The sequence below is a fragment of the Vidua chalybeata genome, chromosome 2 (genome assembly GCF_026979565.1).
Source record: "Vidua chalybeata isolate OUT-0048 chromosome 2, bVidCha1 merged haplotype, whole genome shotgun sequence".
Taxonomy (NCBI): domain Eukaryota; kingdom Metazoa; phylum Chordata; class Aves; order Passeriformes; family Viduidae; genus Vidua; species Vidua chalybeata.
In genome coordinates, this window is record NC_071531.1 from 81,882,116 (window position 1) to 81,897,314 (window position 15,199).

Below are 15,199 nucleotides of genomic sequence, written 5' to 3' on the forward strand. Positions count from 1 at the left end.
GTTTACTTTTTGTGTGTTGAGCAGTTAATGTATCATACAGATTACTTGACATTTGTTTTTCTAATTTTTTATTCTTCTCTCAAAAAAAGTTGATAGCAGAAGATCTGGACAGTCCTCCCAATGGTCAGATTCATTTTTCCATTGTGAATGGGGATCAAGACAATGAATTTTCAGTTGATCCTGTTTTGGGACTTGTGAAGGTTAAAAAGAAATTGGATAGAGAAAGGGTAAGAGATGTGGGACTTCTTAACTTGCAATGACTTACAGATGTGCATCAATCTCCACTCTGCTGCTAGCTTGTGTTGAAGGGGTTTCTTTTATACTCTGCAGCAATCAGCCTAAGATGTTCCAACAGGTCTTTCTAATGTTTCCCCACTTCTTTCCATGCCAGCCCTGTCCGCAGTCTATCTACATGCCAACTGCTCTGCTGCCACTCTCACCCTGCACCCTCACAGCAGCTGGGGTCACATCAGGGGAGAGAAGCAGCACTGGATTTCTCCCGTGGTGCCAGCAGGAGCTGCTGCTGTGTTAATGAGCTGCCTCCTCTCCCCTGTGTGTGCAAGTGCACACGTGCAGCTGTGTGTGCAACAGAGTGGTTACAAAATGCTCCAGATTGTGGCTCCGAGTGCCGAGCTGAGACCTCAGCCATTAATTAGCACTCTGCAAAACATGTCACTGGGGAGGGGATGTTATGAAGTGGCCAGGCTGTACCAAAAGTGAAAGACTGCTTCATTAAATAGGTTCTACTGCTTTGTTTGCTCACTCCATTATTCATTCAGGATTATTTATTACCATTTTGCCATAGCTAGCAATTAGCAGCTTTTGGGGAAAAAAAAACAAACAAATGCAGTTGCCTGTGCTACTAGCAAGGCAGGGAGAGTGCTACATGGCTTCAGAAATCTTGCAGCACATAAGGAAATCCATGCCTCCTGCCTCTCAACAATGCACCCACAAAACTGGGGAAGCAGCTTGCTACCTTCAGAATATCAGCTCAGCTGGAGAAGCTCTTTATTGGAAGCAAACCTCTTTCTTAAAACAGTGGCAAAAACCCCTTTCTGTATTATCACAAAAGCAGTAGTAAATTGTTTGTGTTTGGAGGTGGAATGACTTTACCACAGATTGTCTAAAACAGGGGAGGAACAATGGCTGTGCATGTTACAAGTTGGCTGTAATAAAAGCACGGACTGAGTTCTTTAATATGACTTTTTCTGGTTTCTGAAGCGCACTCACTCTGCATTCAGACACACACTCTTACTCTCACAAGAGTGTGCATGTGTAATGCCAGCTGTGTTAGGTCTGCATTTTCCAAAGTTTTCCTCAGTTAAAATAAGCTGTGATATTGTCTTTTTCTTTGCTTCCTTGGCACATTTCCTAGACACAGGTGTTTCTGACCCATTCAGGGAAAATTATATATGATGCCCCATCTGCTGTAGATTCCCAAAGGTAGTGCTGACTCACAGGATTCCGTGGTTTAAGGCAACTTATTTCCAGAGCTGTAATCACACAGAGACCATGACTTTTGCCATGTACCTTTCTGGGATACATTGAAATGAAAGCAAACACAGAAAAAAAAAAAAAAAAAAGGAAAAACTCTACAAAACTCTCTGATTTTAGCTAGCAGTGGAAATTACAGTTAAAAAACAGATTAATTCTCTTACTCAAGTTTCTTGACTTTCCATAGTTCAGGATTCCTCTTCCCTCCTTTGTCACTTTGCCCCCACCAAATTGCAGTGTATCTCCTCCGTACAACCTCCCAAAAATGTTACCTTTTGCTTTGTATTGGGCCCATATCCCAGAAGAGCCCCCTTATTTTGTGTGCTCAGTCTGAGCTCCTCCCTACCACAAAAAAAGCTGTCATTTTTCACATGTATTTGGATTTCCTTCCCTCCCACACCTTTCTCAAAAAAAACCCTTTAATATTATCTTGTTCCCCTCTGCAGGGGCATGCTTTTCCCCTTTCCAGCCCTGCACTGAGAGGGTGGAGTAGAGTGTTGTATCTGGCATGTTTTGCCCTTCTCTTGCTCCACTGTGGGAGGATTCAGGGGCAGACAATGTCAGCAGCTTTCCCTGTGGAGCAAGGAGCAATATACAGTAAAAAGCAGTAGTAAGACCTAAGGAAGCCAACATAAGGATGCAGTTCAGAAAATCCAACTGTCACCCATAAACTGTGCATAGACAGAGCTTTCGCAAGTTGTCACATATGCTCACACCTCACACAGGGGCACATATGTGTGTAGAAGGCCCGTGGATGATGCGCTGATCTGCCTGCACTGCACTGTTTGTGTCTGTTGCAAAAAAGCAGACTCAAGCCCACTTATCTTCTGCAGAGTGGTGGATAATATTCTGTTGCTACAGAGACTGTTGTCCCTCGTACTCCCAAATGTTTTCCAGTGTGTTTAAGCCAACTGCCTGTGAACTTTTTCTTGGCTCTGCATCGCCACTTTAGAAACAGTATGTGTCAAACTGACGCTGGTTCTAATAAGCAATTTATATAATATCTTGGAAACCAACTGTAAGATAAATAGAATCAGGTCACTTAATCCCAGTGGACACCTAGGAGAGATGAAAACATAAGCTTACAGGACTAATAGCTGAGTTCAGATGTTATCTGTCATTTATTTTCCGTCTTCCCCTTTGTTTCAGGAATGCTTTATCTGATGCAGTTACTTTAATACAATGAAGCTGTTATGTTTATTGATAGCCTTATAAAACAGAAGTTGAGGCACAATGTGGTGATAAACAGGATAATGTTTATACTAAGGGGAGGAAGGTAATGAGGCCAAATAGCTTTCCTTAGAATATGGAAGGTGGTGCACTGAATGTAAAGAACCTGAGTTAAAATTTAGGCCCATTTTCACAATTATTTAATGTTTTCACCTTTTTTCAGATATCTGGTTATTCATTAGTTGTCCAGGCAAGAGACAGTGGTACCCCTCCTTTGTCTTCATCTGTGACGGTCAATGTCGACATTTCTGATGTGAATGATAACAGCCCTGTGTTTACTCCAGCTAACTACACAGCTGTAATTCAAGTAAGTTTATCCTGCACATCAAAAACTTCTCTGACTTTTAAAATGCACCCGCATTTGGTTTCAGTTAAGTACCTTTTGATGATCTATCTGCAAAACATGTATCGAGTGATCTTATCTAAAGGAAAATATAAACAAATCTTTCTTGAGTCTTTTGGTAAGTTTCTGTTTGCTGAGGCTCCTTAACCACAGCATATGTCACACATTTTACCATTCATCCCTGCTGCACCAGGTACTCCAACCTCAAAATGTCTGCTCTGGGATAAGTTCACACTTCTTTATACCTTGCTCTGGGTGTGAGTCTTGACACACAGAGTAGTATGAGTATAGTCTGACTTTCAGTCAGTCCTGATCAGACAGAGTATCAGAGAGAGCCTGGCAGGCCCTGGAGGTGTGGCGGGTACCCTCGTCTCCGCCACTGGTCCATGGAGCGTAAGCGGCGTCAACAAAACGCAGCTTGTGAAATGCCAGCTTGGGCAAAGAGCATTCAGTTGAAAATTCACGATAGAAAAATGTGATATTTTATGGTTGCAATATATATAATTTTAATACTTTTCTTTATACGCTGTGTATATGTGTAAAGGAAAATAAACCAGTGGGCACAAGCATTTTGCAGCTGGTAGTGACAGACAAAGACTCTTTTCACAATGGCCCCCCTTTTACCTTCACCATCCTCACTGGCAATGAAGAGGAGGAGTTTACAGTGGACCCTCATGGCGTTTTGAGGTCTGCAGTCATCTTCAAGCACATGGTCTCAACTGAGTATGTGCTCTGCGTGCAGGTAAGGCTTAATTAATATTTTTACATCTACTCTGAAACAAAAAAATCTCTTAGTGGTATGTAATGTGTACTTTGCCTGTATGGGCTGCTTGTAATGGGCTGTATTCTGTGAGTAAATACCACACATTCCAGTTTGCAAATGCACAATGCAGAATATTTTCTTTGATGTTCTTAAACCTGGTTTCATATAAATATAAATAGGTAGCCAGCCACCTTTCCAATTTCCTCAGCATGAAATGAATTTTCTGAGCAGTGACTGTTATGGTTTAAGATTTTCATCTTTTTTTTCTGTAGCTAAGGAAGGAAAATGAGAAAAAATGCATTATATACATATAAATATACCCCAGAACAAGTGACTGCAAAATACTGCTTTAGGAACGAAAATAATTTCTGCTTTTAAGTCATAAATTTAATCATAAATTTTTGGAAGCCTTCCAAGAATTCATGAAATCACATTTCCAAGGTCAACTTAGCTTTTAAAGAATGTCAAAATAAGACATGCAATAGAAGTCCAGCTCAAACTTAGCTTTAGAATAATCGTTAAGAAGATTTGTAACCAGGGTAATTCTGATTGCCAAAACCTGTAAATCCAGAAGTAATTTGTCCACATTTCTCAGGTCTGCCAGAGAAGATGTATTAGGGTTCAGTAAATATGCAGGTCTAGGGAATGAACCTCTTCACTGAAATGAGTCATGGTCCCATAAGCTGTGTCTGAAATTCTTGCTTCTTCCACTTGCTTTGTTGGGGTTGATCTCTCTAAGCACAGCCTGTCTGTTCCTTTACAAGCACATTTAATGATGTTCACAGTAGCATCCTTAGAGGCAATTGTTAGTTACGATTCACAAAATATAGGCTCTGATGCTACCTAACAGTTCAAATCAAAGTTTGCTATTTAATATCCTTGAAACCTGTTTTTTAGCCTTGTAGGGAAATAAAAAATCATCACCTTTATTTCTTTCTTACCATGTCTTAATAGTAAAATATCCTGCTTTCAGGGTAATTGGCTAGCCAGAGTTCTAGTGTAGCCAAAACTGGGCATGAGAGTTAAATTTGAGAAGCATCCTCCAAGTTTTGAGATCCATGTATTTCATATAAATGAAATATTAGACAGAGCATCATGTCTGAGATGCACCTGTATGTTCAGAAAACCATGCTATTGGATTGTGGAGGCATGATTTCTCCCAGTATTATTTTCATCAGGGATTTCTGCAGTGAAAACATATTTTATAGTTTCCTGTTGGGTATAGACCATAGAAGTATTTCTTTCCATCCATATGTGCCAGTGGTGCTTTCTCTTTTCCACTATCAGGTTTCTCCACTGTATTAGGTTTATTAAGAATTAATGTTAAAATAGAAAATGCAATGAGACATAATCACTTCTCTATGTACTTGGGTATTTGTCTGCGCATATCTATAAAATATTTTTAAATACTCCACACAGCTCTTTTAGGAGTGAAGATAAATGAATTTTAGAGTGTCTTAGAGTTACTAATCTGCCTGTAGTAGTGTCCATATTACTGTTGTCATCCTCCCATTTTTTCGTTCAGCTTGTAAATTTTCCTCCCATGTCCAAATAAAAAGATCTTTGAACATGTCCTGCATCTCTGCCTACTGGCAGTTTAGTCTTCTGTTCTTCTCTGAAGCAAATAAATGTGTGGAGCAGTATATTGTAATAGGGACTGCAATAAAACATTTTTCTTATTGTAGGATAGGACCCTGATTCAAGTATAGGGAAGTACATCATAATAGGGACTGCAATAAAACATTTTTCTTATTGTAGGATAGGACCCTGATTCAAGTTTGCACACCTTTCTGTCAAGATGGCCTTGGGTTTTTTGTCATACTTGCTCTTTTGCTCTCTATAAAAATAGTGCAAATGATGCTGTAATACCCGCTCTGGGTCATCCAGTCATCTTTCCAACTGCAGTACTGCTCTCATATTTTATCATTAGTAACAGCACAAGCACCTATTTCATTTTTGGAGGATGATAAATTTTATTTATGTCAAGCATGTTTCTTGGTTGCTTCAGGTAAAGAAGTGTGGAATGCTGTAGAAAAATTCTGAACTCCCTCACATCCACAGAAGCCAAGCGGGGTGTGGAGTGCTTTGGAGCATACCAGGCAATGCAGAAGGCTGATATTTCACTGGAATTCAGTCTCTTCTCCAGGGTAGAAGTGAGCCCAAACTGTGTTTGGAGCAGAATATACAACATTGGTATATTCTCCATTGTGAAGATAACAAGTGATAGGTGTGGGATCCTGGGAACATTTCAGTTTGAGTAATGAGACATTCTACTGACACATTTCTCTCTGCAATCCACTTAGAGATCAGTGCTTCCCTAAAGAATTTGTAAGTTCCACCGCTAGAAATGGCTGAGACACTTCTTTACATATATATTTAGCAAATGCATTTGAGCGTTCTTTTGAGAATTTCTTTTCAGAATTACTAATGCTGTGAGAATATACATAGCAAGAAGTTACGGTTGCAGGCTGTGTTCTATGTGTGTTTTTATTTCTTATTTTTTCTATTTTTTTTTTTTTAATTACATTAGGCAAAGGACTCTGGGAAACCTCAGCAGGTTTCCCATACCTATGTTCAGGTGAGGGTTATTGAAGAGAGCATTCACAAACCAACCGCCATTCCACTGGAGATTTTCATTGTCACCATGGAAGATGATTTTCCAGGGGGAGTAATTGGGAAAATTCATGCCACAGATCAGGATGTGTACGATGTCCTCACATACACGCTAAAGTCAGAGCAGAAAAGTTTGTTCAAGGTCAACAGCCATGATGGGAAGATCATCGCCCTTGGAGGGCTAGATAATGGCAAGTACATCCTGAATGTCTCCGTGAGCGACGGCCGGTTCCAGGTGCCCATCGATGTTGTGGTCCACGTTGAGCAGCTGCTGCAAGAAATGCTGCAGAACACAGTCACCATCCGCTTTGAGAACGTTTCCCCGGAGGACTTTGTGGGTCTCCACATGCACGGGTTTAGGCGCACCCTGCGCAACGCGGTGCTCTCCCAGAAACAGGACAGCCTGCACATCATCAGCATTCAGCCAGTGGCAGGCAGCAGCCAGCTCGACATGCTGTTTGCCGTTCAGATGCACAGCGGTGGTTTCTATAAGCCTGCCTATTTGATTCAGAAGCTTACCAATGCAAGGAGACACTTGGAAAATGTGATTCGTATTTCTGCTATCTTGGAGAAGAATTGCTCCGGACTGGATTGTCAGGAACAACACTGTGAGCAAAGTCTGTCTATTGATTCACATTCCCTGATGACCTACAGCACGGCACGAATTAGTTTTGTGTGTCCCCGCTTTTACAGGAATGTGCGCTGCATGTGCAATGGTGAGTACTGCTCCCTCTTCCCCTCCCATCGCTGCACATTATGTGATAGGATCCATTTTATTCCTCTGATGCAGATTAGATGGGGCATTTCAATTCAGTCCACTAAAGCACGACTGGCTGATGCGTTGTGGGAATTGATTTCTCAGGCTCAGGAAGAATTGTTTGTGTTTGCTGATGTAAATGGAAGTTTATGAACTTTGGCCTTTTACAACAAAGACTGCTTTCCTGGAGGCTCTGCAATCAGAGCCATCAGCCAGCTTCCAGGGAGGGGAAGGAGTGGAAGAGGAAGGACGAGAAGAGGGAGGGATGTAGTTTCCCAATCAGCTGGTGCCACCACTGGAATAAACCTGGATTGTGACCACAGCAGAGCAGCCAGGTCTCCAGCAATGCACTAGCAGTCTCCAAGGAAAAGCACCCCTGACCTAAGCCAGGCAGGTGGAAAGGCCTTTCCCAGTCCCGTTGTTGCAGACAACCACAGAAACCAATGAAGTATTTTATTAGCAAGCACTTTTCCTGACCTTTAATGCTGCAGTAGGGGACAGGGTAGGTTTCAGGCTCTCCCATATTTTGGCAGAGATTTCATATGGGCTTAGGACAAATAGATTCACGAGCCAAGCTTCTGTATGATTCTGCACTTGGATTTTAAAACCTCGGGCAGTTATAATACTGGCTCTGTTTCTTTTGTTTGCCAGGCTATTTGCTCCTCATTCCACTTCATTTAAGAGCAGAGAAAAAACCTGCTGTAAAATCAATACATCTAAGTCTCCCTCATCTTAAGCACACATGCACGCACACACAGAGCAATACAAGAATTCAGCAGCCATATCCCTCAATAACCAACCTTTGTTTCTGCAGCAGTCAGCAGGGCTTCATGTTCTACCACTGACCTCAGTGGGGATGAAAATAGGCATAAATTGCATAAAACTTAACCAGAAATCATTTTTCTTCCTGTGGCACATGGATAATAGTAGCAAAGAAGTTCAATTCTGAAAAAATACCATGATTCTCTATCTGAGGTACATTCAAGAGTAGACTATCTGTCCACTTTTTAAGTTAGAGTCTTATAAGTTTCAAATAGACATATCTATCATAACAATAGCCAGCATTTTGTTACACATGAAAGGCTCTGAAGTAAAAGGGACAATGCTGCAATAGCCTCCATTCAGGTCCAGGAGCCAGTGCGGGAACACTGTCTACAAAACTTTTTTATATTCTCTAAGTTATAACTTAGTCTCACTTTTGTATCAAGAAATCACAAATCCTCATTTCCATGGGTTTAGTGATAGTCTTCACAGTCAGAAATTGGTTTTCTGGCAGCCAAAATTTTCACTGTTTATCATTTCATTTCACTACCTATTAAAGTCAATAATGATGTATTATTCCCTCTGCCTCACAATCCCTTAGCTTAACTCCAAAAAAGGGACTTTACAGTGCAGCACAGTTCTGACCCAGCAGCTCTCCTGGCACAGCAAGCTTGCAATGGAAGCAAAGAAATTCGGCTGGGACAGCAATTTCCAAATTCTCCTGTCATGTACCAGTCAATCCTCAAAATGGATGACAGGCTGCTGGAGAGGCAGTGTGGTTCTGAGAGTGACTGTAGTCCTTAGCCTCTGGGCCATTTGTCATGGCCTTGAAGACTGCTGTGTGGGAACACTTGTAACAGGCAGCTTGTCCTGGTCCTGCTGAAAAGCTGGAGGGCTTCCCACTGCTCCTCTTTGAGCCACTAAGTGGCGATTTCCCATGGGGGATCCAGACGATTTGGGGTGGGGTTGAGCACATCCAGCCTGCCATGCAGCCTGTAGTAAAAACATGTCCAGAGCTGCTGAGTTAGGTATAGTTGCCAAAGAGGTGAGCACCTTGGTGTCTATTACTTGCACAGAAATAATACAGCTTGGTGGGAAGCAAAAATTCATGCTTTAGGCCTTGTCCTCATTAGTTAATGCTTAATCCTCTTCTGTTTTTAATTTAGGAGCCACAGAAAATATTGTGGTATTTAGGCAAACACGCTAAATAACACAGACTTGTAAGAGTATAATAGAGAATGTATGGGTAGTTTTGCTTTCATGAAAGCTAAAGACTAGAGTAAAAGAGTTAGAAAAATGCAATACTTCTTCCATCAGTAGTTCTTATAAATAAATGCACAGATGCAGCAATTCCGGAAAAAGTGCACAAATTTATTTTAGCTTGTTTAATGAGACAGCATTAGCAAGATATTAGCGGTGTAATAAAAGTATTATACTTCATTTGTTGTTACAAGAGTTCCACATCCCGTAAATACTAATAACTTGAATTATGAAAAAGCCATTAAAATATTGCATATGTTTCCAGCTATCTGATTCAATTATGGCCCTGAAAGCTTGAGTTTGAACTAATTCACTCATTCTTGAAATATGTATCATACTTTGAGTGTTTTTGTCCACTGGCAGATGTCACAGATATGCACAATTTATGCATGCCAGCTGTGCATAACTTACCTAAATTACCTTTGTGAGCAAACAGAGTTATCTAATGTGAAAATGCAGGGAGACTGTAAAGTAGGCAGTGGGTGAACTTCAGAGGTTCAGCAGCTCAGGTCTGAAAGGGTAAGTTCAAAAGTTCACATGCATCAATCTTAGCTTTTAAATCAATAAAATTGAACTAAAGAGTTTTCCAATAACAGACTGTCTCCTTAGATTTTTTGTTCATCTGTTTGTGTTTGTATGAAAAATATTGTCACAAACTGAGGTTTGTGTCAGCATGACAGAGGGGCTATGCAATTACCAACCTCCCATCACATGGCACGAGGTATGCAAGCATCTGTCAGTGCTGGGAGAAATAAAAGTAGGAGGGATGGAATAAATATATTCCTGTAAAACATTTATCACCGCATTCTCATTTTTCAGAGGCAAAAATCTATTCCGTATTTTTTCATTATGCAAAGTAATTATTTTGTGTTGAGACTAAGATGCAGGGGCAGAGCAGGTTCTGTTGGGACCACTTTGCTCTACAGTTGTTCTGCATTATAATCTTACAAAAGTGATGGTACATTAATATATTCACAGGAGAGGGATGGATTGAAATAATCTTGACAAATATGGGCATATATCTACATCTGTGCTGGTCACTTCAGGCCCCATTTGCAGATAGTGGGAAGAATGAGGTATTTTTAATAATGTGATACATCTCTCCCTAGATGTCTAAAATCAGTTAGATGAATCATGCCCTAAAGTTAGATGAGATGAATTCCATTTAAAATGTTGAATATGGTTCTGGCCTAATAGTTTGAAAGAATTTTTCTAATAGACCCAGGAGTGTTCAGCAAAAAGTGTAGACACATGCACATTATTTAATCAAGAGAACAACAGCCTTGGATCACTTTCTCATGAAACAAGACAATTCAGACTTTATGAAGCCACTTCTAGTATTTTGTGAATGCTCTGACAGAAGGAAATCATAGACAGTGAGGATCTGCTGTTAATACAGGACCTATTCTTCTGAGGTGATTTTTTCTTCTGAGGTGATTTTTGGCCTCAGCTCCACAGAGCACACATTGCCTCTAAAAGAGTCCTGGCTGCTTTGAAGGACTGGGCATCAGCAACACAGTTCTTACGTGTGCATCGCTGCTTTTGCCATTTTCAGGAAGCACACACATTCATATTAATGAGCTTGGAATTCTCCTGGCAAGGAAAAATTGAAGAAAAAGGTCTGTGCTTGGGAACAGAGAACTGCAGATAACTTGGTTAGATCTGTCTGTTTTATGCCACCTTTGTTCAAGGAAGGTTTTCTCCCTGTGTTCCTGCAACTCTGGCTTTCAGGAATCCCCCTCCTTTCAATTTTTTTGTTTTTTTTTTTTTCTGTAAGTGAGGAAAACAGAGTCTTTGCAATACTCATACAGATTCAGGAGACTGGGCTGATAGAAAACCACCTAATATCACAAGGCTGAAGTTAAAATTGTTGAAGCACTCAATTTTCAAAATACATTTAAAATCCAAGAAGTGCTCCTTTTTTTAAGGAATAAGAATTAAATAAATCTCTCTTCTTGTAATGGAACAGTGTTTTCTGCCTCAGTATATTGGTTAGAAGATTGAAATATTTTTATCTTCTTTTAGAGAATTAAACTGAAGATGATCTGTCAAAATCAAGTGCATCTATTCCACCTTTTCCTGCCACGCACTGCTTGATGCTAGCTGATGTGTTTCTGTGGTACCTTGTAAAGAACAGTTTTTATTAATACTAATGTGAATTTCAAGAAAATGCTGTAGATTGTCTGGACCTGCCTAAAAAAAAAAAAAGATCAATTTGAACCTATATTTCTTGAATCTTTTATTGGATGGAAAATAGACTGCTCTTTGGAGTGGAAATGGAACGTTAGAATAATTTTATTTAAACTCAAGCTGTAAATCTTTGATGTGGACAACGTAACCTTGAACAATTTTACAATATTGCTCCACATAGTTGTGAAATCAGCCTGAAAATATGTGTTAGCTGGGGCAATGCAATAATGCAGATTTGTAGCTTATGTACTTATAACTATACAGACAGGCATAAAGCACTTCTTGCAAGTCTGAATATTTTAAAGTTTTGTGACAGCTATGAAATCCTGCTGCAGCAGATTGAATAAAGAGTTGGTTTCCTTGTAGTTTACCAGAAGGAATATTCTTGGCCGTTCAGGATAAACAGTTCTCTCCACCGTTGCACGGAGTACGTCAGATCTTTTCCATATATTTTCAGAATCCGAAAGGATGGCTCTAAAGTACAAATCAGAGTTTGAATCAGATAAAAAAAAAAACTGGCAGAGGTGGATAACAAAGGAAGCTGTTCCTTTATTGCTTCATGTCAAGTATACAGTCATAGGTTAGGGGATGTGAAAATTTGCAGAGCCACATTTGGAAATCTCACTGCCTCTTTCTGCTGCACAGTGACAAGCTGTGGGGCTTTAGTCTAAATGACATGTCTATCAGCTACACAGAGGCTCACTTGAATTGCAGCCTCACTAAAGGTTTAAATTTGTTCAAAGAAGAGGTATACTCTGCAGACACCAGAATGCTGTGTATTTGTCACATAAGAATGAGTTAAAATGGCTAAAACAACCAAGGTGAAAATACAAAGCAGCCTGTAGAATTTTAACAACCCATTATAACTTCAGAAATAATTGCTACTTGCCATTGTATTCTAAGAAATGAGGAGTTTTATTCTAAAAAAAAAAGCCAAACAAACCAAAGTATAGAAAACATCATATTCTCTGTTAAATTCTACAGATCTTACATTTAAATAAAATATTAATCTGTAGTCCAGAACCCTTCTTGATTCTATAAGGCTTAAAGTGTGACTGTGTACTGCAGCTGTTATTCCTGTTAATGTTACCTACTAATGTGATTAATAAAGATTGCCATGCATCATTTTCTAACAGTGCTGCAGGCAGTACTGTAAATCTTTTACTCCATAGACCTCTCAAACAAATGTTTGATAAAGGAGGAGAGGATGTTAAACATTAAATTGACTGTGCTGTACATCAAGGAGGACATTTACAGTAATTGCCATATTTGTAGTCAGCCCATGTCCACTTTGAAAGCTACAGTAGTAATTTTTCTTCTCCCAGAGAATACTTACAGTGTCAGGTAATTTCAGCTATGCTTACTATGAGCCCTGCTTGGCTTGTACAAAAGTGTGAGAGCAGTAAGATTCTTTCTTTCATTACTTTTGGAGATGTACTCCATGACTGGTTGATTTCTTCCTTTATAAAGTATAAATAAAACAATGTGCTCAAAAGTAAACTAGTTTTTGAATCTGATAAAGATCCTATAATATAGGTCCTGCAATATACAAGATCTGCCAATATTCAGAAAGCAATGGGTAGGAAGGTGCTTTTTATCATTAAATTCATCACCTGCATGTCTTAAATAAATTAACTTGATAAACAAAAGAAGAGGTGTCTGTCCATTCCCAGCAACTGCCTTTGCCTCGATTCATGCTGGGGCTGCAAATCAACAAAAGCAAGAGCAGGAGTGCCTTTTTTTCCTGCACTTGAAGACTGCTTTCATAACAGCCATACACAGATGTAGAAACTGACCCTGCATCTCCCAAGTACCTTATTGCAACCAAGAAGAGGCTAGCTGTTGTGGAAGTCACATATTTCTGAAAATTCATATATTAAGCAGCAATAGTTGTATTGTGTTTTGCATTATTATAGACAGTGTGTGCAAATCTTTTAAGATTAGGGCAATCAAAACATTCATTTAGACACTTTCAGAAGTTACATTGAAGTTTTAGCCAAACCCCATGAAAAGCAAAAAATTCTTTTGGCATTGACAGGCTTTAAATAGTAAGTCCTTGACATGCTCAGCTTGATAGATGTAAAGAATTTAAGGGGTTTTGAAAAACCTACATATAATTGTGTCGCTCAAGTATTTTAAGCCAATTTAAAAGTCACTACAGTTCTGTCCCTGCAGATTAGAAAAAAGGAGGGCAGGTTTTGGTAGCTTGGGCAAACTGGATAGGATGTGAGATCTGAGAAATGTCAGGAGAAACATAGGGAGAGGGCAAGTTTGCCTGTGCTGTATGATCAAGCTGGCAGTATGTCCTGTGTAGTATGATAATGAAAAATCCAGGTGTCACTGTAGCCCAAGCATGGCTTAGAATCACAGAATATCCTGAGTTGGAAGGGACTCACAAGGATCATTGAAGTCCAAATGCTGGCCCTGCATAGGACCACCAAGAATCACACTGTGTGCTTGAAAACATTGTCCAAATGCTTCTTGAACTCTGGCAGGCTTGGTGCTGTGACCATTTCTGCCTCCTTAGATTTGCTTCTCATGGGTGTGCTGGGGGAAAAGGACTTCATAGCTTCAAGTAATTTTTTCCCTCATATCTCTAAAGCCCCTGTGCAAGAAGCTTTGTGGGAAAATGAATGGCCTGAGAGTTATCACACACATTTATAAACCAGTTACTGCTCATAATAGTTCATTTTTATAATATGTTCCCATGGGGTTTAGGGCAGTCTTTGGAAAAGAACTATTGCAGTTCTGCTGTGTACTTGCTCAAAAGCTGTTCCTTTCTGTGAAGGTTTGTTGGGGCTTTTTTGTTGTTGTTATTATTATTAAGCCATTTTTTTTGCTTGTACTGAAGTGTGCGATCAATAATTGTCTTTCATTACCCTTTTATTGCAGCAGATCATGCTTTACACTGTGGATCCTGACAGTATGTTACCTTATTACAGGAGGACTCTGCCCAGGGTCCAACGATCCCTGTCTAGAGAAGCCGTGTCCAGGGGACATGCAGTGTGTGGGGTATGAAGCCAACCGGAGACCGTTCATCTGCCAGTGCCCACCAGGAAAGCTTGGCGAGTGTTCAGGTGCATGTCACAGCCATGAAGGGGGATAGATATCCTTGGACAATAAAGTGCTGCCATTCTCATTTTGTAGGCAGAGGTGGCAGTGAAGTTAACAGAAAATGTACTGCTTAACCCATCTCAGCACGGGCACTTGGGGTGTGTGTTTATAAGCCCTATAAATACTTGTCTTTATAGCTAATGGGCTGTATGTAGACTGTGATCCAGTTTCTGTTTGGAAATTCCCACTGGCTTGCTTGAATACCAGCTCAGTAAAACAGGCTGCTGAGAAAACAGGATTTTTCCTAGAGAATGTTATGCCAGATGTTTTTCTGCCCATGGGCAAAGCTCTATAATTAACTCTTCTGCTTACTATTTAGATTACCAAAATTCCAACCTTTATTAATGAAAACACTACACTATCCCAAAAAGAAAGTTTGAGGACATCTGCTAGTTCTCTGCATCTGTGTTGTTCCCTGGGATATGAAGAGCCAGGTTGACAGCCAGTGAAGCAGAGCTTTCTGTTGACTTTTGTGAATTCCAGGCTGCAGGACAGAGGATTTGTGCTGTTTGCCTGATGAAAGCACGGCCGATAGTGAACTGTGGTCCTGGGCACTGATTGCAGGGGACTCATTGCGAGGGCTTGACTGACATCTGCACACACGTAACTTGACACCCATAGCTCAATGCCTAATGTACAGGTGTGGTCATCCTTGATTCCCTCTGTTATCAGT

General features: G+C 40.2%; 1 protein-coding gene across 1 annotated transcript in view; it reads left to right on the top strand.

Annotated features, from left to right (window-relative positions):
- The window catches only part of FAT3 (FAT atypical cadherin 3), a 334,025-nt gene that overhangs the window by 282,069 nt on the left and 36,757 nt on the right, over positions 1-15,199 (top strand). Inside the window, exons 17-21 of the mRNA XM_053935206.1 lie at positions 90-227; positions 2,888-3,031; positions 3,612-3,809; positions 6,361-7,159; positions 14,355-14,489. Of these exons, the coding sequence (XP_053791181.1) occupies positions 90-227; positions 2,888-3,031; positions 3,612-3,809; positions 6,361-7,159; positions 14,355-14,489 (1,414 nt within the window). The remainder of the gene's footprint in view (positions 1-89; positions 228-2,887; positions 3,032-3,611; positions 3,810-6,360; positions 7,160-14,354; positions 14,490-15,199) is intronic.